This window comes from Thermobia domestica, chromosome 1 (genome assembly GCF_964235325.1).
Source record: "Thermobia domestica chromosome 1, izTheDome1.hap1.1, whole genome shotgun sequence".
Lineage (NCBI taxonomy): Eukaryota > Metazoa > Arthropoda > Insecta > Zygentoma > Lepismatidae > Thermobia > Thermobia domestica.
Window position 1 is genome coordinate 186,627,186 of NC_137454.1, and position 27,687 is coordinate 186,654,872.

Sequence of the window (27,687 nt, forward strand, 5' to 3'; positions counted from 1 at the left end):
TCCATTAGTCAGTCACTTTTTACTATTATTCAAGCGCTCTCTGATATCGATCATTTTTATATCTCCCCCCCTCTTCTTTCCCCTGAATTTGGATTTAAACGATATCGGAAGTGTCACTGTGCATCTCAGCGACACCGAAATCTATGGATTCCTCACTATGTCAGTTTCGATCATTTTTACATATCTCCCCCTCCCCTCAGTTGCGTCATCAAAGTGAAATGATAAAAACCATTCCTGGTTCGAACCTCATCTATGTTGAAAATTTGATCAAGATCGGTCGGGTGATTCAAGAGTTATTAAGTCACAAAGATAGTCACTTTCATTCTTATTTATATAGATTATGAAAATGTGTCATATTTTATGCTAAATATTTTTATTCTCCCATTAAAATCATCTGAAAAACTTGGGAGTCGTATTATATACGAAGTCGTCTAGGAGTCGTATTATATTCCAAGTTGTCTATATTCAGGTAATACAGCACTCAATTCCAAGAATTAAACAAAGAAATGTGAAAAACATACTTTATATTTCAGTTTCTTTTTTTAACTGTACAAGTCTTTATAGCAACACGCGCACATTTTCTTAAAGCTCGCACAATGCTGTCAGAAAAAAAATCATTTTCTTTTTACAAAGTGACTGCGATATGTTTACTCATCTTTCTTTCTCTTTTTAACCTAACTAATTCTACATGTATAACATTTTTTTTAAAAAAGATTACAGAAAATAAACGCCTTCACTAGCAGATTATTATATAATAGGATAGGGAGCAGGTAAAAAATGTTTTATGTACAAATGCTTTTGGGTTTGATTGCTGGCGAAAGCTTACATTGCACATCTTACAAAACAGGTACTTGTTATGTAAACACACAAAGAAAAATATCACAGGCTTTTCTTAAAACATACTCGTCTGTGATATACAAAATATATTACAGTTACGGTATGTATAATATATGGCCCAGTGAAAAGTAAATAACTACAAGAAAAGGAAAGGCAATGAAAACAATAGTCATAATATAAATATTATACACGGAGGCTCCGGAAACGGAAACGACTACCTATTGTGCTAACTCCTGTTGTTTGCGGCTTGTTTTACAAAAGTTACACATTTACAAGTGTTCTCTACGAATCGTAAAATAATAAAATATAGAAATAATTGAACAATAGTAAAAGTTATTCTGTAAATGCAATTGCTATTACCTCTAATTTGACACGTACAATTGTAATTTGTCATAAATACAATTCTAAAAATTATTATACACCAGCATTACAAGCCAAGTAACTTCTGTAAAACAGGCGCCTAAAAGCCAATGCTTTCATTGCCTTTCCTGTGGTTGCTGTTACACGAACATGTTTTTGTTATATGCACGCAACTTAACCAATTACACACCGTAATTATGTATGTATGTATTCATATTTTTTCTCAGAATGAAAGCAAAATATTTTGTTAGAAGAAAAATGCATTTGCTTTTCTTACTTTACCAATTGTATTTCCCCATTTGTCCTTAAAACAGTATGGTTTCAGTTATTCCCCCCACTACGAACTTTTTTTTTTTTTTTGACAATTGTAAAATTTTCTGAAAAACAAGAAAACTGTTAAAACATACGGTTGGTATTCTCTCTACAAGAAAACGAAACGACGACTACATGTTTCAATGCTATCTTTCGCTGATAAATTATATCCATCTGCGGAAAAAAAAAGGAAAAATCTTATTAGGAACTATGTGTTGCCAATCCTAAAATCAATTTGAATAAAACCAGAAGTATATTAGTAACGAACAAACCATATAAAGATTCGTCTTTAAACCATTTCATTCAAACGAGACGAACAGTTGACATCCATATCTCACTGATGTTAGATGTTGAATTCACTATTCTATTTCTGGATATATTCGGGATACAATTCGATTACATGTTGTTTACAATGTCGATCATATATATGTACGTATTTTTTTTAACTTTACATCCTTGAATATTATTCCTTCCCTATGCGTAAATGAGTTATATTTTCTGAATATTACTTTTGCGTATATAACCATTCCATGTAGTCTGTGGTGAGAAACAATGACGAAAAGATATAACACAAACGGTAGATGAAGATAATACTAAACCAAAAATAATCTGGTAAGAAAGACCTTATTTGAACCCGTCACCAGACAATTTAATTGTATCATTCTTACGTGCAATTGCTCTTTGTTATTAGTTCAATGCTTAATAAATTTCGAATCTCCTCAGAAAACTCTAAAAATTTGATAAACTCGAAGATTTTTTTTTATTCTTGTTCAAAACCTGGTTAACAATAGAATACGGGTATGCAAACCTACTTCTTAAGAACTTGATACATTACCAGTGAAAATCATGTTGGGTCTGTTTCTGTATTTTGGACTAAATGCATGAACATAACAAAAATGTTCGGGATCTAATTCTTCGTATGAAATGTATTTCGGATATGACAAGAAATACCTTATTCAATGCACGGAGCGGATTAGGACCTTAAAATTATAACGCTTTTTTTTTTTTTTTTTTTTTTTTTAATAACTACTAGAAACCACTATTAAGAAATGATTAAACATAGTCATAACAGTCATCGGAAATGTCAGTTAACTACACCACAATAAAATCAAAGATAAGAAAGAATACAAGCCCATTGAGCTTTCTTTGATTTAAGAACACTTTCCAACTGTTATGTCTTAATAAGCATACAGTGTTTCAAATAAGAATCATTTGATTTGTATAAAGTGTGTTTTCTTTGTTTCCTTTCTCGCATATTAGTTTCTTTTAGCGCTCGCTCTTCATTTACATTTCCCTTTATATTATGTTACGTGGGAGAAATAATTAAGATACGTATAGTGCATTAAATTTAACTGATTCTCAGTGTAAATAGATAATGGATATAATACATTCAGAAATAATATATAGATAATAAACAAATATTAACATAAAGTGGGATACACATATAAAAAAAATGTAGAAAGTAAGGCAGCCGTTTCCAAACATCTTCTTATAGACCAGAAATTTGGGTGCGCATTTTATGACGTCAAAATTGTTGAGTATCTGAATTTATACACTATACGAAAGATCTTCAAAGCAATTATTAGTTCAAGTAATACAATTTTGTAGATTCTATTTTGCCTCCTGATTCACTTTCTAAGTTTTGACCTTATTCGTTGTCTAAGTTGATCACTAAAATTCGAAAAAGTGGGTGTTGAGTTTAGTGAAGAGCCAAAGTGACTGATTCATGTTTCGTTAAATTACTTTATATATACAACCAATAAATAATGCATTCAAGCACGTACAGTTAATAATATTAGATAAGAAAAATGACCATAATCCCACGTATGGGAACATTACAAGATACTGCAATGAAATTTAATTAAAAAATAACCAATTTCCTTTTCTCTAGATTAAATTTGTCTATCTATTTTACGTATTAAATTTTGCTTTCGTTTTTATAAACTTTATTTCAATTTGACCATTTTGTATTCGATCTCCTGTGACGACTGGCATTTTTATATATAACATTTAGAGTGTTTTCCTTTAAATAGTCAGTCTTATTTACTACCTAATTATCTGCGTCGTCGTACATTGATCTCTCTTCTTGTTAAAATTCATCACAACTGCTGGTATACTGTGATTTTCACTATTTCAAGTCAGCATCCGGGTTAAAACTGTTTATCTTGTTTCTTGTCCCAAACTTTATGGCCCGTAGACTATTGAAAATCAAGTACTTACAAGGAATTGAACCTCACGAGCTCACGCACCAAAATCTAGTGTAATAACCATTCATCTACACGAGAGTCAATAACTTTTATAATGATTCAACATAAAAAACAATAGTAGATACGGTACCGATTAGTTAAACATACTATAACTAGGGCTTTCAGATTTTCAGACTAAAAGACTACGGTATACTATGAAAATTTACACAACACCCTATGAAAATCTACTATATTCATAGTTGAGTTGAATTGAATAGACTTGAATTTTCCGCCCCATTCAGCAGCGAGGCTATATGAGACGTGGACCTACATCTTAATGTGAGATCCGAACCACGTAAGTTCCCGCCGAGAATCAAACTCGAGTCTCCTACGCCAAATATGCCTACGCTATCCACATACCCACGAGGAAGCTCAGTTATGCACTTGGGATTTGCTGAAGTATCAGAATTAACTAAATTACAAGTAAAAACTTCTCAAAAGTGAGTGACAGAGAGTACATTATTCCTGTTAGTTGTGTATCGATAACTAATGAAAAGCGATTTTTAAAAAAATATCGATTTAAAATAAATGTATATATATATATATATATATATATATATATATCGCACGAATGATATTAACTTGTGTTTTGGACAAAAACAGGAACACTTGGGAGTTTTGAATATTTTTAGACGAAGGGGGGGAAGTACTGAAGTAAATCCGTAATGTCTGAGAGCACTAATTACATCTGTTATATTGGAATTTTTGCACATATTTACAACGACTGGTATGGCTGCTTTTAATCAATTCTAGTGAAGGATTTTTCTTTTTTCCTTTTTTCCTTTAAGTATAATTTTCCGATACCTAATTCGCTCCATATACTGAATGAGGTATTTCTTGTTATAACAGGGTGTCTACTGAGTTTCATTTTCAAAATTTCAGTATATTTCCAGTATCAAAATTAAATTCCAGTATAATTCAAGTATTTCCAGTATCAGCAGACACCCTGTATAATCAAAAATGTATTTCACACAAACAGCTAAACTGTTTAGTTTTCCGATTCGTTTATAACATACATATAACAGCAGTTATACATTTATTAGTTTTACTATTATTGGTTTTCAATGCTTGTTACGAAAGACAAAGATATATAAATAGAAACAAAAAGAATACTATATTAGTACTGCCGTTGTCTTCTCTTTAGTAGAAAATATTTCTGCCTCTGTGATAGGATAGGAAATAGTGGATTGTAAGTACTTTTAACACATACAAGAAGCTTCTGCTCTGTGAGTATTGTTATCGACACTCACAAATTACTCCAGAGTATCAGGAAATTCATGTATCTATTCTATCTCTCTTAAATATTACCCTATTGCATAATTAAATGTTCAAATTTCTAATAACTTACATTCTTATATAACAAAAAAGAATTAATTTAATGGCACTACAACTAGTACATACATAAGATACCATTATGCTTTCTTATAATACATTTGAAGTGTACAATATATATATATACATGATATTTCTATTAATAAAAATATTATAATTAACAAACAACTGTCACACGAAACGAAACAAAAACATCACAGTTTATGAATGAGATCTTTTACAATTAAATATAACAAAACATAATTTACTGGGGGAACGAAGGAAAAGTCTAATCCTTCTTCTTTTTTCAAGAGCTATACTGCATCAATATCTACACAAAAATCATGATATGTTGAAGTTTTAACATGATATGGTAAGACAGGAAATGTTACTTCGTATATGGTTACAAGGTAAATACCGTGAATTTTATTTCTCTCCTTTTCGCTGAACATTTGATGGTATCAAAAGATTCAACGTTGCATGTAATACGGTATAAAAATTATATACACGCATCAACTCATTATAGACTGAGATCTATATCTAACCCGTATCTATAACGCATCACCTTTTAGCATACTAAACATTTCAAAGTGCATAATCGACACTCGCTTTAACTCTTTTCTACATCAAAAGAAACATACAGAGTTTGATGACAAGAAAATTTCTCATTGAAGTAAAAACATTTGACCATGTCAAATAAACGTAAAAAATAATGAAAGTTGGATAAGGCATGTTAAATACCCCTGTTGGGAGGGAAAAATTAGTTATTTTGATGCCGAAAGTTTGTATCTCGTTTCAGAAACATGATCACGACAAACCAATAACAGATATCTCAAATCATTCACTGTTTCTCTTCAATCATTGCTCCGATATTTCGAGTGACTGACTATCTCACTTGTAATATCGGAGGAATGACTGAAGAGGACTATTACAGGTGAGTGATTTGAAGTACTGCAATGTGCTCCATACGATCGATAACTAATTATACAATAATACGTTGTTTCTTCTAGCCTGCAATTTCGCTAGAATGTTTTAACAATTTTTATAGGAGGTGTCAACTTTATTTTTAACGTCATAGCACAGAAATAAGGAAAGAGGGGAGCATCTTAATAAATTATTTAAAAAATAAATAAACAGAAACGTTAATTAGTTATCATGAATGAAAGTTTGAAACCAATTATAAATGTGCACAAAGTCAATGCAGCATGATAAAACTCGAATTTAATATCCTTATGACAGCACGTTTTTTTTTTTCAATTACAGAAAAGACACCAGGCATCATCAATTCATTTCACAAAACTTCTATATATTTACGACTACTATAGATTATATAAGAATTTCCACCTTTTCACTTTTAAACGTTTACTAATTTATTTTTTACGCAAACTTCACGCAATGTCTACTTGGCACAATTTCTTTTTTCCTTAGGGTAACAGTTTTGAATTTTCTAAGACCTAAAAACTGTCAATACTACAATTTAGAATTTAGAATTTTATAAAACAGCATACATCATGCACAAGCAACGGATATCTATATAAGCACACAGACTACAAACATGACAAGTCATTATTATCCCTAACAATTACAAGCATCGCTCATTGCGCTCTTTTATCCATTGAAAACCCTTCAGAAGAAACATACTGTTTCAGGCTACGATTTTTTCACTTAACAAGCTGTGTTTGGAGCGAATGAAATGAACATACTGTTTATACCGTATAATACGCTTCTTAAATTTCATAAAAGAATAAATGTACGCTTCCAAATGAACATTAAGATTCTCTTTCAATATGAAATCAAGCGCTTGTGACGCTTGTTCATACACGCAATGTCCACAAATACTGACCTCGGATAATGACGTGCTCAACGTGAGAAAAGACTCAATTACTTGCTGCGAAATATTACAGTAATCTAGCTCAAGCTTCCTGAGTTTCGGAAAACTGTTACTTTGAAAGACGCGCTTGAACATTTCATCTGAATACAAAGGAGAGCCGGATAGTAGCAATTCCTCTAAGTCTTCATGCATTAACAGTGCTTCTAAGTAGAAGGAAGGAAAATCGTCTTCTCCTATGTTTGAGCCAAAACTGAGCTTTTTCAGATTTGGAAAAATTCTGTACGGTTCAATATTCTGGTTTGCACTGAAACCCTGGGATGTGTAGGTATTATAAAACAGTCCTAAATCTACTAAATGTGGGCAATAAGATTCAATAAATTTCATATCTACTCCCGCGACATTTTCCAAGTACAATGCCGTCAACTTGCTTCCACGAGCTTTAAGAATAGGAATTATGCTTCCGGTAAATAACAGATCATCTTCATTCATGGCACAGTCTTTGCTACCTACGCATTGAATATGAAGTTGTTTCAGAGATTCTAGTTTGCACAGAGGTGCTAACGCAAATGGCGCTCCTCGAAAATCAAACTCCACGTGAATTTTTTCCAAAGATGGACAAACAGAGACGATAGTCAATAATATAAAAGGATTCTCCTTCCGTGAATAACTAAATTCCAGCTCCTGTAAACAGTACGTGGGTAATAAATCTGGATCCCTCTTCAATGTCTTGATATGCATTTTATATAAGGATTTCACTACATCCATATGGTGGAGAATTTGAAGTTGCGGATTGTACTTCAAGATTCGACAGATGCCAGTGTGTGATACTTCCGTTTCCCTTAAATCCATTTCCACTAAATTTGGCATTAGTTTCAGGCAGGCGACGCCCTTATCTGTTACATAGCATGACCTCAAGCGCAGTATCCTGGAATATGAAAAATAAAATCGTGTCAAAATTATTAGACACTCATCGAAATGCGATGTTAAACACATATTCAACGTGTCTTACAGCTTATCACAAGGAATGTTGTGTTAATAGGAAAATATGGGTAACTGTGATATAAACATCTAAAGTAGTCATATCCAGATGTTCATTACAGGAGAACTGTGCGGAGGCTTTAGTGACTAAAATTGTGCTCCACACACTATGGCCATTCTTGGATACAGCCAGTTGGAAATACCATTAAAATTTGAAGGTGCAAAAATGACATTGAAACTTGATGAAGTGTCCACTATATGTACATGAAACCTGGACTTCTTCGTACGAACCACACCTGGAGGTGAGATAGTTATTCGTTCAAAGTGCGCGGAAAGTGATGACAGAAATCTGTATAACACATGGTTTATTGGGTATTACTGCACATTATGTAAACGCTGGTAAACTTAAGTTATCATAAGTACTAGAAGTAAACGAAAACTACTATTGAAATTTTCTAGAACATCGCCTTCATCTAGCAATGTAAAATAAAAATAAACTAATTTTACGTCCCAGGTTTATGCAGTTTAGGGTAAAAGAAACGAATAATAAATGAAAATGAATAAATATGAAAGAACTGATAGAATGAAGAGGTGAGAGAATTCCGAAAAGACCTCAGACATGATAATGCGAAGAGAAACACTGCATATGCTGTCATGGGTTTCCTTTATGTGTTCACCTGCAGTATAGGACAGTCACTATATGACATCAACAGCGCGGTACGTGACGTTTGGGCGCCGCCGTTTGGGCGCGGACATTTGGGCCCCGCCGTTTGGGCACTGGACGTTTGGGCGCGAAGCCATTTGGGCGCCAGACGTTTGGGCGCGAGTTAAAAAGTCGTTATGTTAGGCGCTGAGTACTAAGTTCGAATCAAGATATCACAAGGTGTCTACTGTAGTGGAAGTCCTTGAATTATACTGGATTTTGTTTTACATACTAGAAATACTGGAATTTCAAAATTATAAAAACCGAATTAACAATTAAATTTTGCAAATTTAAGTTTCAACGAAAGTTAAGTGTGCTTTTTATTTGATAACTTTTCAAGCCAAATGTAAGTAGACCAGACTAGATATGATTGACTGCATTACATACATAGTGAGCCTATTCCATTAAAAAACTTAAAGCAGGCCTTCTACTGTAGTTACGCAATAAGTGTGAATGTCAAACACATTTCCAGTGGCTAAATGACCAATATATGTACACTTAACTATTATTTTTCACTTTGAAATCGTTGTTTCTTTTTCCTTTCGCCACTTTTTTTAATGCAGATTAAATGCTTACAATGGGACGAAAAAAATGTGTGTTAAGTTTTGATTTTTATATTGGAATGTTAATAAAAAAAGTGATACCAGAAATACGGCATACTACAGTTCCTAAACTCAATGTGTTAGACATCCTGTATGCGAAATATGTCTTAGACACCATGTATGCAAAATATCTTTCCCTCAACTCGATTAGGATTTTTCCCTCAACTCGATTTTTAGATTTCTGGGCTCTCGGCATCTAAGGCCATTTAGCCCGTCACGTTTGAGGGAGCACACTATCCGGGGAAAGGGAAGGAAGAAAGGATTGGGGAAGGAAGGAAGCGGCCTGGACCTATAAATTAGGTACCACCCCGGCATTTGCCTGATGTGAATGAAGAAAACCCAGGAAAACCTCATGCAGGGTGGCTGGCCTGAAAGAGCGTGTTACACTTTTTCGACCGAGTGCCCCCACCGGGAATCGAACCCGGGACAGATCGCACCGAAGGCGAGAGTGTTAGCGACTACGCTGAAATCTTTTATTGGTAGTTCTTTATTGGACTTAAGGAAGAGAAGAGTTTGGCAAACGTAATACGAAAGAAAACAAATTTTAATATTCATAAATATGTAATTATTAACTTTCTTTAAAAAAATACAAAAATTAAAGCAATATGTTTTATTTAACATTAAGAAAATTATTAACAGTTTGTCTGATTCCTTCATTTCCTAGCTTTCTTATATATTACAAAAATTAGATCAACATTAGATCAGAAGTACAAGAATCGTGAACAAGCGAAAAATCAATCCATGACGAGGTTAGGCAACAAATGCCACAAACGCATTAAACTATTTAATTTAGATGAATAAATAACATAGAGATAGAAAATATACAGATAAATGAAGTGAGATAAAGATAGAAGTGTAGGGAATGTATATATCTTGATTGGCGCTTAGTTTTCAGTGCCTAGCTTACTTTATATGTCGTAAATTGTGATTTTTACTATGTACCTCGCGCCCAAACGTCTGGCGCCTAAACGGCTTTGCGCCCAAACGGCAGCGCCAAAACGTCCGCGCCCAAATGGCGGCGCCCAAACGTCCTGTCCCGCAACAGCGGTAGTGGACACTCCTTCACAAGTGCAAGTAATGGGTGCAAGAGAGAGATATTATATTTAAAAAATGTAAGTTATTTTACCTCTAGTAATAAAATCATTTTAGAACTATTATCCAAGTGACTGATTAGAAAATATACATATTGAAGATAAAAAATTGAACCCTTAGCCTTCGAATCATGAACAATTCAAGTCTCAAGAAGAGAAGGAATACCACAACAGTCAAAAGAAATCCATTGGTGTCTTACTATCTACCATGTTGAAATATATATATATATATATATATATATATAACAAAAAGAAACTATTCATGCAATTTGTCGGAAAATTTTCGTAAATAATAATCAAAATTAAATTTAGTATTTCTCACCTGTGGGAGGGTACCAAAAAGGAAATTTAAAATTATCCACATCTGAGAACATTAATTATAATTAATATTATTTTTTAAAAATTGAAAATGCCTATTACACTATAGTTAGAAGCAAATGCACACAATTTGTCTATAATATACTGAAGGAAGCAGAAGTAGTTGCTAAAATTCAAGGAATGCAACAACACTGGATCAGATTGATTTTTAAACATTTTCTTACAACTCACATCTCATGTTTAAAAATCGTCATGCTATCTAATAATAATAATAATACTTTGGCCATCATCTGAAAACTTTTATTTCAGTTGTATAAGTCATTTACCATTATTCTAACGAACACTAATCACTGTTTACAAATATGTTAATAAATAAATAAATAAATAAATAAATAAATAAATAAATGAAGAGAAGAATAAACATACAAATTTTATAATGAATTAAATACAACACGCTTGGGTAGGGAGAAATAACTTACCTTAAATGTGAACACTGCTCTTTTATAAATTTGAGAGCACCATTTGTCACAGTTGATACTTGGATGTCCAAGACGACTATAGTTCCAAGACATGGAGCAACAACTTTAAACAGCGAGAGAGGATCATCTAAATTCTTGATTTCTAGATGCTTTAGATTCTAAAAAAGAAAGGTACTTTGAAATTCGGACGAAATCAGCACAGAATATAGCTTATTTCCCATATAATTAAATAATGAGATGTACAAATCACAGTTCTAGAGATTACGCTGAGTATTTAATACCGCTGGACAGAGCTTCTCATAAAATGAAACATAAGCATTTAAATTCGAATTAGATTTCGTCTTCCACCATTTATTAACTATATTGCTGATTTTTCACGAATTATTTTTTGAACTAAAATTACTATCCAATATAGTGAAAACACTTTCCCCAGTCTTTTCGAAACTTCCGGTAGTCCATTTTAGGACTTTGCGTTTAATCACTATATCCTATCCGAACTTCTCTGCTCCCGAAAATTCCTTTAGAGGTCGAAACAGATCACGCTCACAAACACTAAGTACAGCACTAACCCTAATGTTCGACATTCAATGCAGAGTTCAATTCACTTACAAGAACTGTCCAATTGCCGTCCTTGCTCTATATGATCCGTTGTCGACGCATCCAGTGCTTCTTTCAGAAAATATGTTCCGGGAGAACACACTTCGTATTACGGGGGGTACTGCTGGTACTATTCTACTTATTATTATATTATAGAGGTATTATTTTGGTTCCTAAAAACATGTCTGGAAGAAACACTGGACGCATTATCTGAACTCTATTCATGCACTGACAGCCCTCACCGCTTGTCTAGTGGCTAGCGCGTGTGCCTTTGGTGCACTTAGTTCCGAGTTAGATTCCACGTAGGACAGCATTTTAAAAGATAACATGTTACGCTAGTTTATATTCCACCTTACTGTAGGCCCACGTCTCATATATTCTCGATGCTGAAAAGGGACGCTAAATTGCAACACACAAACAATCAAGCACTGATAAATACGGCAAGATTCGTAAAACTGTGTTAAGTCTGCGCTGGGCTTCATTGCTAAACTTCTTGCACAGGAATTTCCAAATTTATTAGCTGTTGCGCGGAAACTGATACACCGTCACTTTCCTTTTTTTTTTTAATAAATTGGAAGTTGCCAACGAAAACAGCGATGTTCTGTTAGCGTGAGGACTCAAAACATTGTTAACCGCGCACTAATAATAAAGACAAGCAAAATTTTAAGCAGAAACAAAATTTACGTCAAATTAAACGTCATGCGTAAAATTTACAGACGTTAACCTTATCTAGTTAGTTGAAGAGGAATATATACATTTTTTCTCTTTTATATATCATCGAAACAGGATGTGTTACAAGTACTATGTGTATCAAACAACAGTGGATGAAGTCTGCTACTTAGCATGCGTATTTCACGTAAATATAAATAACCTATTTCAGCAGCGCTATAAAAATTATTTTTCTCATTTTTTTTTTTTTTTTAAACAACACATGAAATTTTACCCTCAAGCATATCACGTTGTTCAGCTCGGTGTGATGTATGGACTGATGTAAGTCCTATCCTTGGACACTATTATAGTTGAACAAAAATTAAAGTTGAAAATTTAATCATAATCTTGGGCTATGTCCCATTAACCATACTACATATTGTCGTCTTGTTACTTCATCTTAATAGGCGGAGTGGTTGTTAAAAAGCATCAATTATTATATTTACAAAAAAAAAAAAAAAAAAAAAAAAATATCTTGATTTGCTGGGAAACTACGCATGAGGATTAACACTCACCATACAATTTTGTTCAGCTTAATGGGATCTACCGATTGGTGGATATACCATCGACCTCGTTCTTGTATTTATTCTCTGTCTCCACCACCTCTTCCATACTTTAATAACTTACATAAATTCTTCGGCATTAGGGATATCACATCCTCTGCTACCCCATTAATGTCTAGTTGTCCATATGGGAGTAGACATACCTCGTGATGTATTATAATTTGTGGCTCACACTAATTACAGTCACTACGCAAGTGCACAAGGGATAAAATCTGTATTTTTAACAAATATCATTAACTTCTACGTCTTACTTTCCACAAATTCAATCTTGCAGCCACAATAACAAACAAACAATCTCTTCTATTCATTTTAACAGTAGGACTATGTACATACTTCAGTAGCACCTTCAGCCCAACACTTCCAAATTAAATTTAGCCTCGAATTGCCTCACGATGTTAAGTCAACACCGAATACTATGTTGCCATCGGGAATTAAATCGAAGATTATGTGTACGTACGATAACAATTCAACTACATGTGAGAACATAGCAATCTTATCCTAATATTTTTTAAGACCCTACTGGTGTGAGTAAATGTGAATCTTTTGCTGAAAGGCAGATTTTTAGCCCAGTTGCCTCCTGCGCTGGACGGAACTACTAGGTCAGCAAAGGAAAGCAGGGCAGGGCAGCCAGTTATTGTTTCTTGTGGTTTAAGATGATACGAAAAACTACTAATTAGGGAACATATTAAAAATCAGGATTACCAAATTAGGAATACCTTGATAGGTACCAGTTGCATCAATATAAAGCTTTTCATTATTTTATACCCATAAAACTGCGATTCCACGGGAAATTCAGCAAGTTTACGGAAGAGCAGTTTTTCCATATACCCATAATACATATGGTACAACTATTGTCCGGTAAATGAAACTTCTTCCAGAGAGCTGTTGTCGGAACTTTTGATTATTATAAAGTTATGGAAAACTTAAAATGACTGTTCTTTGACACACGAAATGATGGAGTATCAACAATGATATAAACAAAAGACGCAAAAAATCATTCAAAATCAGCAAGATAATTTAACATCTTCAAGTATGGCTTCCTAGCGTGGTAAACAAATGACAAAATAAATTCAGAAACAACTGTGAAACACCCACTTCCCGTTCAAAAGTCCTCTATTCTTATCTGTTACAGCAAATGTATGCGCATATTCGTCATCTATTAAAACTTTTTTCTTCTTCAAACCTATACATCAAAATAAGTTTTATATACAGGATCAAATGAAGAGCTGTTATAACAAAAATGACAGTTAAGTTCTTTCGAACATGAACATACAATACTTTAACAATTATCATTAACTTACATGGCAGGTGGTAGATATATGAACCAAACTGTTTTTCTCGGTGAACTCTGTGATAACCAATTTTGTAATTTTCCGGGTGAGAAAAATTCTCCACTGAGACTGCTCCAACCAAAATGTGTTGAGAGCTTGAACTCGATGAATGCTTTCGTACGTATCCAGTAAATCTTGCGCTAATGTTGGTGCTGAAATTAAAATATTATTATTATTATTATTATTATTATTATTATTATTATTTTGAATTAAATTCATCATCAAGGTGTTAATGATATTTATTGAGATCTACTCAATAAATATGTAGAGCTCCCTCGTGGCTAAGCGGTTAGCGTACGCGCCTTTGGCGTGGGAGACCCGGGTTCGATTCCTGGCGGGAGCTCATGTGGTTCGGATTCCACGTTAATCAGTAGGTCCACGTCTCATATAGCCTCGCCGCTAAACGGGACGCTAAACTAAAATCACCTCACCTCAATAAACATGTAAGATCTCGAATGTTATATGTGGACCCATGGTATTAGTATGCTTCGAAAGATACCTTTTGTATGAAACAGATATTGTGTTAATTATACAAATATCCGTGTTAAGTTCTCCTTCGAAGGACTACTCTAGTCATTCTAAAGTTGAAATTTCCTTGACTTGCAGCATATGTTGCTACCCACGTTTCAGTGTCCTTTCTCTTTGAAATGGAACATAAAACAATGAATCTTATATCTAAAGAAATATCCTTCTCTTCGGCATAGGAGGATATTTGTTTTAACATTTAAGAAAACAAATGCTTGGCGATACCTAATAAACAATTGAAGACACATACGAGAACCATTTCTAATGATTTATCTTAATTACACAGCTGTTCTGCTTTTCAACCATGTTTTAAAAAATAAATACAAAAGAAAGAAAGAAAAATCTTCTAATGCCTAAATTTCACTACGGACATAATGTATAAATTTCAAATTGAAGCAAACATGTTTAATGTAGAAGCACATAAACGAACTAAAATATTACTCACGTAGGTTATCGAAAGGTCCTGTGTTTGCCGTATGGTCACTCCTTTGCTTTTTAGCCCATAAGTTGGCGTTCTTCACAATACTTTCCAGACACAATTGGTACAGTCGTTGTAACTTGTGCGAAGGCATCTTCTAAGCTGTAAAAAGAAAATAAAGTGTTATCGTACAATATTATATAATATTTGCTACAGTCTTTCCTTATGGGTCTAACTTGTGTAAGTGTGACTCTCATTCAGGAATTTCAGCAAAATTTTCTTCAGATCTAATATTTGTTTAGCGGTATAGTATAAATATATTATAGCAAGATATAATCTTTAACCAATTATACGTTAGTAATTCTTAGGATCAAGGTTGCAATTGAACATGACAGAGTATTAATAGAGATATCAGCTGCCAACATTTGAAGTAAACAATATCATTATTTTGAATGTTTCTTCAACTTCCAAATATGTTATTTTGAAATATTTGATATGCACATAAGAAAGGATCATTTGTGGTAAGTAACACAAACAATTGACAAATGTGTATGTAATATATATATTAAGTTTCTTATCTCATTTCTTGAAATTACTACAAGTACAAAAATTTTCTATACTACTAATGGGTAGAATGCGTAGATATAATCATGTAATACAAGAAGGGCCTCAACTAAGTCCCACTAAAAGACTAGTTGGTCTGAAGACTAGACGAGGCATCAGAAGGTCCTCCTGTGTGTTTAGCGGACTGCTCGCGGCATCGTGCATCGGGAACTGTTACCAGTTGGTCAAAGCATAAATTCAGCTGTGTACTGTCAGCAGTTGAGTCGTGTTCAAGAAAAACTCAAAACCCTGGAGCCAGTACTTCTGAACCGCAAAGGGATTCTCCAGTTATAGAACACTAAGCCCTAAGTGGCTATTATGATCCGGGACACCATTCTATGCCTTGGATGGGAAACGCTATTGCATCCGCCATAGTCCCTGGGCACTGCACCGTCCGCTTATCACTTGTTTTATTCCTTGAACAATCACCTTACAGGACGCCAGTTCAAATCTCTAGTAGAGGTGCAACATGCACTTGATACTTTCTTCGCTTCACGGTCCACCAAGTTCTACCGCGATGAAATCCATGGCCTTCCAGAATGTTGGCAGAAGGTCGTCGATGAAGACGCCGACTACTTTTGATCTTTTAGGTACGTCTTAGGTGACATATCAATGTTCGAAGGTGGTGGGTGAAAAAGCGACAGAACATTCTTGGCTAACTTTATACTAAACTAAACTGCAATGGAGTGCAAGGTATGCAAGGTATTGGAAGTTAGCAGAAATATCCTTCTTTATCTGCTGAAATACAAGTTTCTTGAATAGATATGTGATGTTGGACTTTGGAACATAAGGCTATACAGGGTGGCCCAAAAGTAGGTATACAGTCAAGTACTACTCAACTCATTGCTTTTTATATCATTTCTGAAATGAAATCTTTAAGTTTTACGTCCCACGGTTATGCCGGTTAGGCTAAAGGAGACGGTGATGATGAGAGATGAGTGAAATGGTGGAATGAAGAAAGTGGGAGGAAACGGGAGAACCCCGAGAAAACCCACGAGCACGGTGTTTGTCCACCACAAAGTTCACTTGGCGGGGGCTGGGATCGAACCCGGGACCCCAAGCACCAGAGGTGAACGCTCTACCATTGAGCCACCGCGCCCCCCTTTATATCATTTCTTATTGCAATCCATCAGGTAGACTTAGTTTGTTTATTATTTATTCTTAACGTCTTTTTACTTATATCTTAAGCTCAGAAGGGCCGAAACAAATAAACCTAAAAGTTACAAATTATACGCCCGTAGCCAAACTCCCTCTATAAAAATTGTTGCGGAAGTACCGCATTATTCTAGAACTTAGATATTTGGATAGGTCACATACAAGTTCCTAAATGAAGTCTTGACCCGATTATGGTAGGTCCCATAGTTTTGGAGCTATGGACCTTAAAAATTCATTATTTCATGTTTTCGGTAGCCTATAACTCTGAAAGGAAGCATTTGTGCACCCAGGTTGGTCTATACTTTTTGTTTTATTTTGGTGTCAGGAATCACCTCCCAAACGTAGTCGGTGTTGTTATATATATATATATATATATATATATATATATATATATATGAAAAAACATTAGGCGCTCGAAGTGGTTCGCTATAATTCATTATAGTCAATCAAGCCCAATACCATTATGAAGAACTATGGTTGGCAACAGTAAATTTACTGTTGAGTGATCAGCGCATCGCCTTCCAATGTCAATAACTATTTTCTAGAGTAGAATTTGCTATCTCTTAATTCCAGTAAAAAGTAATTTAATTAACCATTAAAGTAACAATGAATTTCTTATGAGCAAATCTGTACTTTCTGCAATAATTACTGTTCTATTTATATCCTTGATTTAACATAGCCAAATAGTTTATATATATATACAGGATGGCCCAAAAGTAGGTATACACATCTGTACTGATCAAGTATAACATTATAGGTTTATTTGCTTCGGCTGTTCCGAGCTTAAGATATAAGTAAAATTACATTAAGAACAAATAATAAAGAAACTAAGTCTACTTGATTGATAACAATAAGAAATGATATAAAAAGCAATGAGCTGATCAGTACAGAACTGTATACCTACTTTTGGGCCACCCTGTACATTTGAGCGGCTCAGGGGGAAGAATGCTAAGTGGCATTTTCAAACTTTAGAGTAAAATTAAAAAAGCATGCTCAACTTCTCATGAAATGCAATGCAATGGCACATACTAAACAAGTATCCCCTGCTGCATGCAGATGCTATTGCGAACTCTTAAACTACCTACATACTATTTTGTGGTCCGATCCCAACCAATTCCACGTAATAACTCAATTTCGCCGGTATTGATGCTTACTTTTAAAGGCAAAATATAGTTTAAGTACATAAAGGGTTTGCCCAAGTGGCCCCGCCCGAAAAAATCCGCGGGTCTTTTTTCGGGTTGGACCCACCTGAAAGAACCCACTTTAAAACCCACCTGGGTTTTCAAGCTTTTTGTTAGTATATTATTGGTACAACTAAGGTGATCACATTGAAAGTTATTTCTATCAGATTTTGGACTTTCCTTGGGCGAATTCGATCCTTTCATATTAAAGTATACAACAACATTCAACGTTACACATATATAAAGTTCTGAATGCACTGGATGAATGATAAAAAAAAAGATTACCTTAGCTTGAGATAATTATAGAACGGATTGTGTTTATAGCTTGGATGTATGCATTGTGTTTATAGCTTATTTGAAATAATATATGCACTTATATTTTAGAAAATACTTTCCATGAATAGTGTGCTCGGCGACGCTGGAGGACGTTGTCCTTCATAGATGCCTGTACCACCAGTAAATATGTAAATAAATTAGTGAAACTATTAGTTCTAGTTCATCCATATGATGGTAACACAAGTATTCTTCAATAAAATTTGGTTTTCAGAAACTTAGTATTGTCATTAGTTGCTAAACTACTAGAAACGTCTTAAAAACCTTGGGGGGAGGTATGGAAAATTGACCTATTAACCTTCTCCTCCCACTACATGGTAGTAAAACAAACATCTTCTCCGAAATCCGGTGTTGCCAAGAAATTCAAGCTAGCTGACTATTTTCGACCAGAGGGGTGAGTGCGTATTCCTCTCTGTCACTTGAGAAAGGTTTTGGCGAAAAAGAAAAAAAAAAAGTAGCGTGGAAACTCCGAATGGTTTGTGTTGTTTTGTTATTTGACACTTTGAGTGGAAAAATCTTCCTTCTTCCTTTGGAGAGGAACAAAATTCAAACTGGACGGCAGCTCTCGGCAAAAATAGGGGGTGAGCAAAAGCTGATCTTCTCAGTCATATGAATATGGAATGGAATGTCTCAAATGTTTTGGCGAAGAAAAAAGTAGTCTGGAAACTCCGAGTGCTTGATGTTGCTGTTATTTGACACTTTCAACCTGCTTTCAACAGAATATTTCTTTTTCCATTGAGACGGAATGATCTATATATGCAGGCAAATTGGTCAGTGTTTGTTTATTTCCCCCTTCTCTATATAGAAAGAAAGAACCCAATGTGTAAGCCATTAATCACAGTGTAATGGGGACCAAAGCTATGGCAACGTCGTTGAACACAAGTTAAGTTACAATGTCACTAGTAAGAGGATATGATTGTTCGGACAGTTCCGATTACCACCCACTAAGGCTTTTAAGATCCTGCCAGTTCTCTACTCTTTCAAATAAGCATTCTGTAGAATCAACACCACTAATAGCGTAAAAATTCTTGTCAAATTTAAGAAGCTTAATACTCGGAGTTCCGAAGCCTATGTAACGCTACTATTTCAAGTGCTGAATTTAAACTTCAGTACTAGTGGAAGTGTCGATGTACAGTAAAGAAAACTGCACTTTCGGGGAAAACCCGTCGTGAAAGAAGTGCTCGGGAAATTTCTGCAATTGAACGCACAAAGCATCGGAAGTGAATACTTCAGTAATAAAACTATTTATTTTAAGCTGGAAGATATTTAATTTCATTTAAGACATTTTGAAACATTTACTTTATAAAATATGAATTATTCCTTTGGTAATTGTTTAAAATTCAATTTCGGGAAAGAACTGTCTTGCTAGTGATAGGAAAATTCCCGTAATTGAACGCGCAAAGTATCGGAAGTGACCTTCAACAATAAAACCATTTATTTTGCGCTGGAAAATATTTGCCATATAAGACATTTTGAAACATTTATTTTATAATACATGAATTATAAATATTTTTGTTTCAAATTAATATATTTGGTATTCATATTTGGCGAACGTTACTAAGGCTCCTGGAATGACTCGATCTACATTTTTTCCTTTGTCTATCTGTACCACATACACCTTACAGGCTACAGCTTTCGGTCTTTTAAGTTTAAATTTTCAGGGTACAAGCACGAGACACACTAAATTTCCTGTATAGATTTTGGCGGCATACCAACGTAAAATTTCAAAATGGCGGGTATCCACGCTACAAAGCGCAATTTTCGGTCTTTTAAATAGAAATTTTCAGAGCAGAATCACGAAACACGTAAAATTTCAAAATGGCGGCCATTTTTCAATTAGCGGGTATCCACGCTACAGGCTGCAATTTTCGGACTTGTAAGTTGAAATTTTGAGGGTAAAAGCAACAGACATTCGAAATTTGCCGTACAGATTTTCTCGGCGATCCAAGGTAAAAATTCAAAATGGCGGCCACTTTTTCAAAGCAGTAGTGAACTGAAAATTGTTGCAAGTTGCGACAATGACAATTTTGAAATATAAATCATATTTTAACACTTTACCCCATATACATTGAAATATTTCGAAAAAATCCAATTAAACCCTAAAAAACACAAACCCTGAGTACATCTCTAGAGAACAGATTCATTTTTGGGATAGGTTTAAATTTAAAAATATAACATGATAAATCTTTTATTAATCTAATACAACAAAAACTAACCTAACCTACCACGACTTTTGAAATAATTATTTTAGAAATGAATGTTTTGTCTGGATTACTCTGTTGGAAATACAGAATTTTTTTTTTCTCTTTCTTATGTGACAAAATGCTAACCAAAGAACGAATCGCCGTTGTTTCTGTCTCTTTGCATTGAATTGATGATGTCAATTTCGAAAACGGCTCCATCGTATTGGCTATCAATGTATTGGTAGTGTTGAAGACAAAGAACGTCCTGAAAGACTGTTCTCATCATGCCAGAAATTGTAGAAAACATGGAGGAAGCGATCATACGTAGCCCAACTCATCTGCCACGAGACTTAGCAGAGAGATTCGCATTTCCCAAAGGATTGTGTGAAGTACACTCAGTTTCAAGTTGCAGAAACGTATGTACAACATTCAAGTTGTGCACTGAGGATTATTCAGCTCGACAATCTGTGTCATGACCTCCAACAGACTGCGAAGCACGGTAATTTCATGCAGCATATATTATTTAGTAATGGAACAACATTTCACCCTTGTGGAGAAGTAATATACCAAACGACCGGCGTTATGGACAGGTCTTCGGACATTCTTTGTCTACAACCCTACATAGTATGATGAAATTTATTGACACGGTTTAGTAGAGCGGGTTTTCGAAGTTACAGTCAAATTCGTTTCACATCTTTGGATATGTCATTCCACGCAGACAAGCAGAAAAAGCTGTGATACGTCCTTCTTTGGTTAGCAGTCTGTCACATTAACTGCAACAAAAATTTCATCAATATTTCACATAAAAGTATAGTGATTTTAGAATTACTCTGTACAAAATTTGGAAACTCTAGTGGTCAATTATTTACAAAACATGGAATGAGGTAACAATGATACCTCAACATGAGGAAATCATCTCTTTCTACACTGTCCACCATGTTTTCAAATGTTGATAATGCGCTTTATTTTTTCCTTAGTTTGAAAATTATATAAAGACGGGGAATTGATTGTCGCTTTTCTAACGGCGAGATGTGATGAAGCGTTAAAATGTTTTAATATTTAAAAATGTTCCTCTTATTACATATTTATTTACAAAAATTAGCGACTTCAAAAATTTGCAAAAGCTACAAATCTCGATAGAAAGTAGCAACCAAGATATCCAAAATTATGGAGACAATGTCAATAGGAAAACTGGAAGGAATGATACCTTAGATTTAAAAATGAGGTCCACGTGTTGTATTACACTTTTTTCAGATATTTTTATGAGGATATGAAATTAATCATTTAAGTAATTCCTGAAAATTTCAACTTAAAAGACTTAATACTGCGCTTTGTAGCGTAAATTCCCTCTATTTTGAAAAAAATGGCCGCCATTTTGAAATTTTACGTTGGTTGTGGCCTAAATCTGTACACGAAATTTCGAGTGTCTCGTATTTGTATGTTCAAAATTTAAACTTAAAAGACCGAAAGTTGTACTTTGTAGTGTGTGTGGTACAGGCAGACAAATGAACAAATGTAGATCGAGTCATCCCAGAAGTCTCAGTGACGTTCGCCAAATATGAATACCAAATATATTAATTTAAAACAGATATAATTCAAGTTTTATAAAAATAAATGTTTCAAAATATCTTATATGAAATAAATATAAAATAAATGGTTTTATTGTTGAAGTTCACTTCCGATACTTTGTGCGTTCAATTACAGGAATTTCCCGAGCACTTGTTGAAAGACGGTTCTTTCCCGAAAATGCAGATTTCTTTACCATACATCGACACTTCCACTAGTACGGAAGTTTGAATTTAGCACTTGAAATAGTAAGCGTTACGTAGTTTTCGGAATCCGGGCATTAAGCTTCTTAAATTTGACAAGAATTCTTATGCTATTGCTAGTGTTGATTTTACAAAATGCTTATTTGAAGAGTAGCAACAAATGACTAAACTAAACTGCTGTTGTTGGAAAACCAAATTTTACTGAAGAATACTTGTCTTACCACCAAAGGCAAGAAACAATAGTAATGATTTTACTAATGTATTTACATATCTACTGGTAGTACCGGCACCTATGGCCTTAAACTCATCAACCGTATGAGGGATAACGTCCCTCGGCGTCACCGAGCACACTATTCACAGAAAGTGTTTTCTGAAATATAAAACTGAATATTTTACTTCAGACTATAAGCATAACCCATACATTAACTTGTTCCATAATTATCTCAAGCTGTTTTTTTAATTATTTTTCATTCATTTATTTATTTTATTCAATGTATTCAGAACTTTATAAAGGTGTTATGTTGAAAGTTGTTGTATATTTTAACGTGAAAGCATCTAATTCGCCAAAGGATAGTCCAAAATCTGATAAAAATCACTTTCAATGTGATCACCTTAATTGTACCAATAATATACTAAAGATATGCCACATTGACTTGATCCCTACTCTTCCGTTGCAAGCGCTGCTATCGGCTGAAGGAATTCTACTCGCTTTCTCTCGCTTAGCAACAGCTGAACCCTTACTGGCTCAACGCGTGAGTGTGTGAGCTTTAGTTCGCATTTTTGCCACGGCTTAAGACATTTTGGCAGCACAATAACAAAAAGCTCAAAAACCCAGGTGGGTGCAACTCGAAAAAAGTCACCGGCTTTTTTTTAGGACTGGGCCCACTAGGGCAAATCCTGAATCTAACCAGGTAGAAGCGGAGGGTCAAAATCTATGTGAAAAATTCAGTATGCCATGATTCTGTCAAGTTAGGAAGATGAAACTTGGTAATATAAGCTCCTCATTAAAAATAAGTGGACCCATGTGCCAGCGTGTTTGAGAATTCCCGTTTTAAGGAGGCCATTATCTCTTTCTTTACAATAAAAGCAATGTTGCCTGTTGTTTTTGATCGCATCACGGAGAAATAGTTGAACAGTTTGAAATAAATTTTTGAACATAGCACCTAGTACCTTGAGCTGTGTTGTTATCACATCACTTTGATTTAAGGGCGCACCCTCAGGAAGTAGAGGGCTTCAAAACTGATATAAAATATAGTATGTCATGACGCCGTCAAGTTAGGAAGATGGAACTCGGTACATAAATACTCAATCAAAATAAAGGGAAATGTGTGTTCCAACTTTTAAAAATTTTAGTTTTACGGGGAGAAAGAAGGCATTTCCTTTAATTTCTTTCTTCACATTTAAATCGACGTTGCCTGTTATTTGTGATCTTGTCACGAGGAAATGGTTGAACTGTTTGAAATGAGTTTTTGAACATAGTATCATCTCAAGCTGGAATTTTATCATGTAAGTCGATTAAACAGTGTATGATAAGGGAGGAGGAGTTCAAAATTTATGCCAAAAATAGAGTATCTTATATGGACATTTTATTATTACACTTTAATTGATATGTATATCCTAAAGGGGCAGCGGAGACTCAAGAGAACAGACATTTCAGCTAGTCAGAATAAAAAGCAATGTGACTACATTCCCTTTGTTTTTGTAGTGCATACTCGCCTAATTGTACAAACAAATAATACGATGTCTTTCTCCATGTGTTAGTTAATTACAAATTGAAAACACTTTACTTAAAAAAGGAACTTATGTATATCTCTTATCTTCTGAACACTAATGGCAATCAGATCGTAAAACTCCCGAATTCTTCTTGCGTATCAGACGTATAACATAATTATTATATGTTACAAAGGCCCTTTAATTGAAAAGAAGCAGGAATTGGAAACGAGAATATATATATATATACATATATATAAAACTCTACTTCCAATATTTCAGTTCTCCCCCTTCCTTTCCCCCCAAAAAAAATATTAAAAAAGAAATCGTCCATTTAATAAACCTGTTCTTCTATCTCTGGTTCCTAACATGAGAGACTATCCCAGTACATAAAAGAAACTAAAGAAATCTTCAGTCAGACCGGCTGGGTCAGGGATTTGAATCCTGAGTATAAAAGGGGATTTTATTCTTATTTTATATTATATAGAAATGAAAATGAAATGAAATCTCTGAGTTTTACGTCCCACGATTATGCCGGTTAGGCTAAAGGAGACGGTGATGATGAGAGATGAGTGAAATGGTGGAATGAAGAAAGTGGGAGGAAACGGGAGAACCCCGAGAAAACCCACGAGCACGGTGTTTGTCCACCACAAAGTTCACTTGGCAGGGGCTGGGATCGAACCCGGGACCCCAGGCACCAGAGGTGAACGCTCTACCACTGAGCCACCGCACCCCCCTTATATTATATAGAATTACCACATCTTTGTTACTGTACAAAATTGGGTAGTTTCTTCTTTCTAAAAATCGAAATATAAGCGAGTGTCCCACGAAACACGGAGGGGGCTTAACGGATTCCATTGTGCGACATTTTTTTTTCTAAAGTTTAATCTCTCATGATTATGCACCGACGTTAAGAGAGTCGGTGTTGATGATATGGATGATAATGCTGGGAAAAACGGAAGAACCCGAGAAAACTCACGCACATGGTGTTTGCTCACTACACAGCCCACTTCTTGGGGTTGGGATTGAACCAGGAACCCAAACCAAAGGTGAACAACCGCGGCCTCACAATGTGTACAATATGTAGAACATCAAGGCTTAAATAGTATTTCAAGTAGAAATATGACTTTAAACATCGGTACAAAATTTAATAAAAACTTACTGGGCTTTCTTCTTTAAACTTGGTTTTTCACCCACCCACCCCTTAACTTGGTGTAGATAGGCTTGTTAGCAACGGTGGGTATGTGCCTAAAGAATACTATTTGTCTCCTTTTTTAATATGGTGGTTGCCCCGAGGTTCTTTCCCTTGCTTGAAGGTATAGCCGTTGTATGATAGTGCGTAAATGTACCAACAGGTGATGCTAGTGTGAACCTGTACCCTTTTATACATTCATTTCATATTCCTCTATTCTAGAATTTTCTACCAGTATCAATGCAAAGTAAAGAACCGCAGTGATATTTCGAAGTGAACAATTTGTATAATATACACAAAGAAGTGAGCATATGTACGTTTATGTAAGTTTAAGATATTATTTTAACATTTGAATAATGATACAAAAACCAGATAGTCAGTTCGGGAGTTTTGGATTTGGGACGGGGATCAGAAAAAAAAAAACTATGTTTACAGAAGAAATGAGCTAACGTTACGTAAGGGTAAATACTAATTTAACTTAACCTAACCTAGAATAAATCATTAAAAACACAAAAAATATAGGAAGAAAGTACGAATTTTAATCAAAGAATTCTGGACCCCCCAAATCCAAAAATCCTATACTAGCCTAACCTAACCTAAACCATTTTTTAAAAAATACAGAAAATAAAGCAAGAAAGTATGAATTTTAAGTAAAAAATTCTGGCCTCCCAAATCCAAAAGTATACCGTCAGTTCTGATGTATGTCTACTGTGATAATGGCTGCTAAAGAGAAGGATAAGCTTATGGGAGAGGTGCAGTTTGGTAGTTCACTAAAGCAAAACAATACCTTGCACTCAGCTGTGACTACTATACAGCTGTGTACCACACAGAAGGGAACCTTGTATTTTGCTTAACATAGTTATAATTACAATTGACATGGCCTATGTTTAACAGAAGGGGTCCAGCTCTTTTCTCCAAAAAAAAAAAAAAAAAAAGTTATAATTTTGGTAATTTCTGTTCACATTCGGTTAGCTTAGTTTATGTTATATTAGTGTAGGGGTCCCGCATAATTTCCCCAAAAAATGATAGAATTTCGTTTATTTCCACTAATATTATGTTAATTTAGGTTTGCTCATGTTAGCTTAGGTTGGGTTGGATTTGGTTACGTTATGTTACGCCTAAGTACTTGCATCATTCATCTGTAAATTTTGTGTATTTTACCCATTGACATTTATTATTACCATTTTCCCGTTTATCAATTTATTATTAATCTCTCTTTTTTTTATTTTAACGAATTGCACTACTTACGCATTAAAAAAAAAAAATATGCTGTATACTTGCATGGTTTAGTTTTACGCCATTACTTCAGTAACACCACTACTTTTAATATTTAAAAGAATGAACATTCTTCGTTTTACAAATAATTGAATTAGCAGTTCTTTAAACCAAATAAGTTTTCTCTCGAGAGAAAAGGTTTAAAATTTCCCTTATTACACATTTTCTTACTTCAAACTATTGCCGCTACGATTATTTTTCATGTTAATTTCTATTTTCAGAAGTTAATTATACTATATACTTACCTCTGAAATTTTCTTTGGAATTTTGTACTGTTTGGATTATGTATCTTCAATCTATTTGATGCTGACCGAGAGAAACGAAGTTAGAATTTGAATTCATGTTTTCGTCGTCCAGCTGGGTCCACAGTAACTTCCAAAACATTTGTCTTTATACTACGTTAAAACTATGTGACACTTTGCGGATTGACTACGTTTGCAAGGAATGTCGAAATATCATCGGATAATTTCCCGACATTTTACATGTCCTTGGATTCTCACGAGCAAAAGTGTCGCCAGTCTGTCGCGCCAGAAGGTACATACTTGCGCAAGCGTCTGACTGCAAGTCGAACGCGACGAAATTAAAATATTAAATAACTTACATTATTAACGGTATATCTTATTTCTGCGTATTTTCGCCTTATATTTTGACTTCATATTTTCAAATAATATCACTTTGGTACATTTCTTAACTCAAAAATCACAAATAAATTACCGGTTTTAGCAGTTCTCTCAATTTGTCGTATTGATTTGTTTACTAAAAAGACGATTGGAACAATTGAGCATCGGGTTGCGCAATCGAAGCAGACGACAACCAGGAACCTACAATAATGTAGGGGCGTTTCCATTTACACACGCATTCGCAGAAGAAATTTAAAACATCGGCTTTGAAAACTACCAACTATATTGTTCGATACGGAGAAAAAAACTATTTTAAAACTTCTTTTCGCTTGCATTTCTTTGACCCTATGCATTTATTTAAGTTATTTATAGTTAAACTATCCATTCGATCGACCTATTAAATCTTTATTAAAATCAAATTATTTCTATAACAAAGAAAATTGGAACTTTAACATC

The 27,687-nt window shown here is 34.4% G+C and overlaps 1 protein-coding gene across 1 annotated transcript; it reads right to left on the reverse strand.

Annotated features, from left to right (window-relative positions):
- Window positions 1-507: 507 nt before the first annotated feature.
- LOC145691939 (uncharacterized) lies at window positions 508-27,380 on the reverse strand. Its single transcript, XM_081767246.1, has 5 exons — window positions 26,857-27,380; window positions 15,238-15,372; window positions 14,238-14,419; window positions 11,069-11,226; window positions 508-7,822 (listed from the first exon to the last, which is right to left on the reverse strand). Exons 2-5 carry the CDS (start codon window positions 15,362-15,364, stop codon window positions 6,712-6,714), a joined length of 1,578 nt encoding a protein of 525 aa, XP_081623372.1. The 5' UTR covers window positions 15,365-15,372; window positions 26,857-27,380; the 3' UTR covers window positions 508-6,711.
- Between the last annotated feature and the right edge of the window lie 307 nt (window positions 27,381-27,687).

Excerpts from the sequence above, each read along its gene's own strand:
- LOC145691939 (XM_081767246.1), bottom strand. The coding sequence starts at position 15,364 with ATGCCTTCGCACAAGTTACAACGACTGTACCAATTGTGTCTGGAAAGT. Across the intron at positions 11,227-14,237 it reads ATATATCTACCACCTGCCAT|AATCTAAAGCATCTAGAAAT; the intron begins GTAAGTTAATGA and ends TTTCTTTTTTAG. Across the intron at positions 7,823-11,068 it reads GAGCAGTGTTCACATTTAAG|GATACTGCGCTTGAGGTCAT; the intron begins GTAAGTTATTTC and ends TTCATATTCCAG.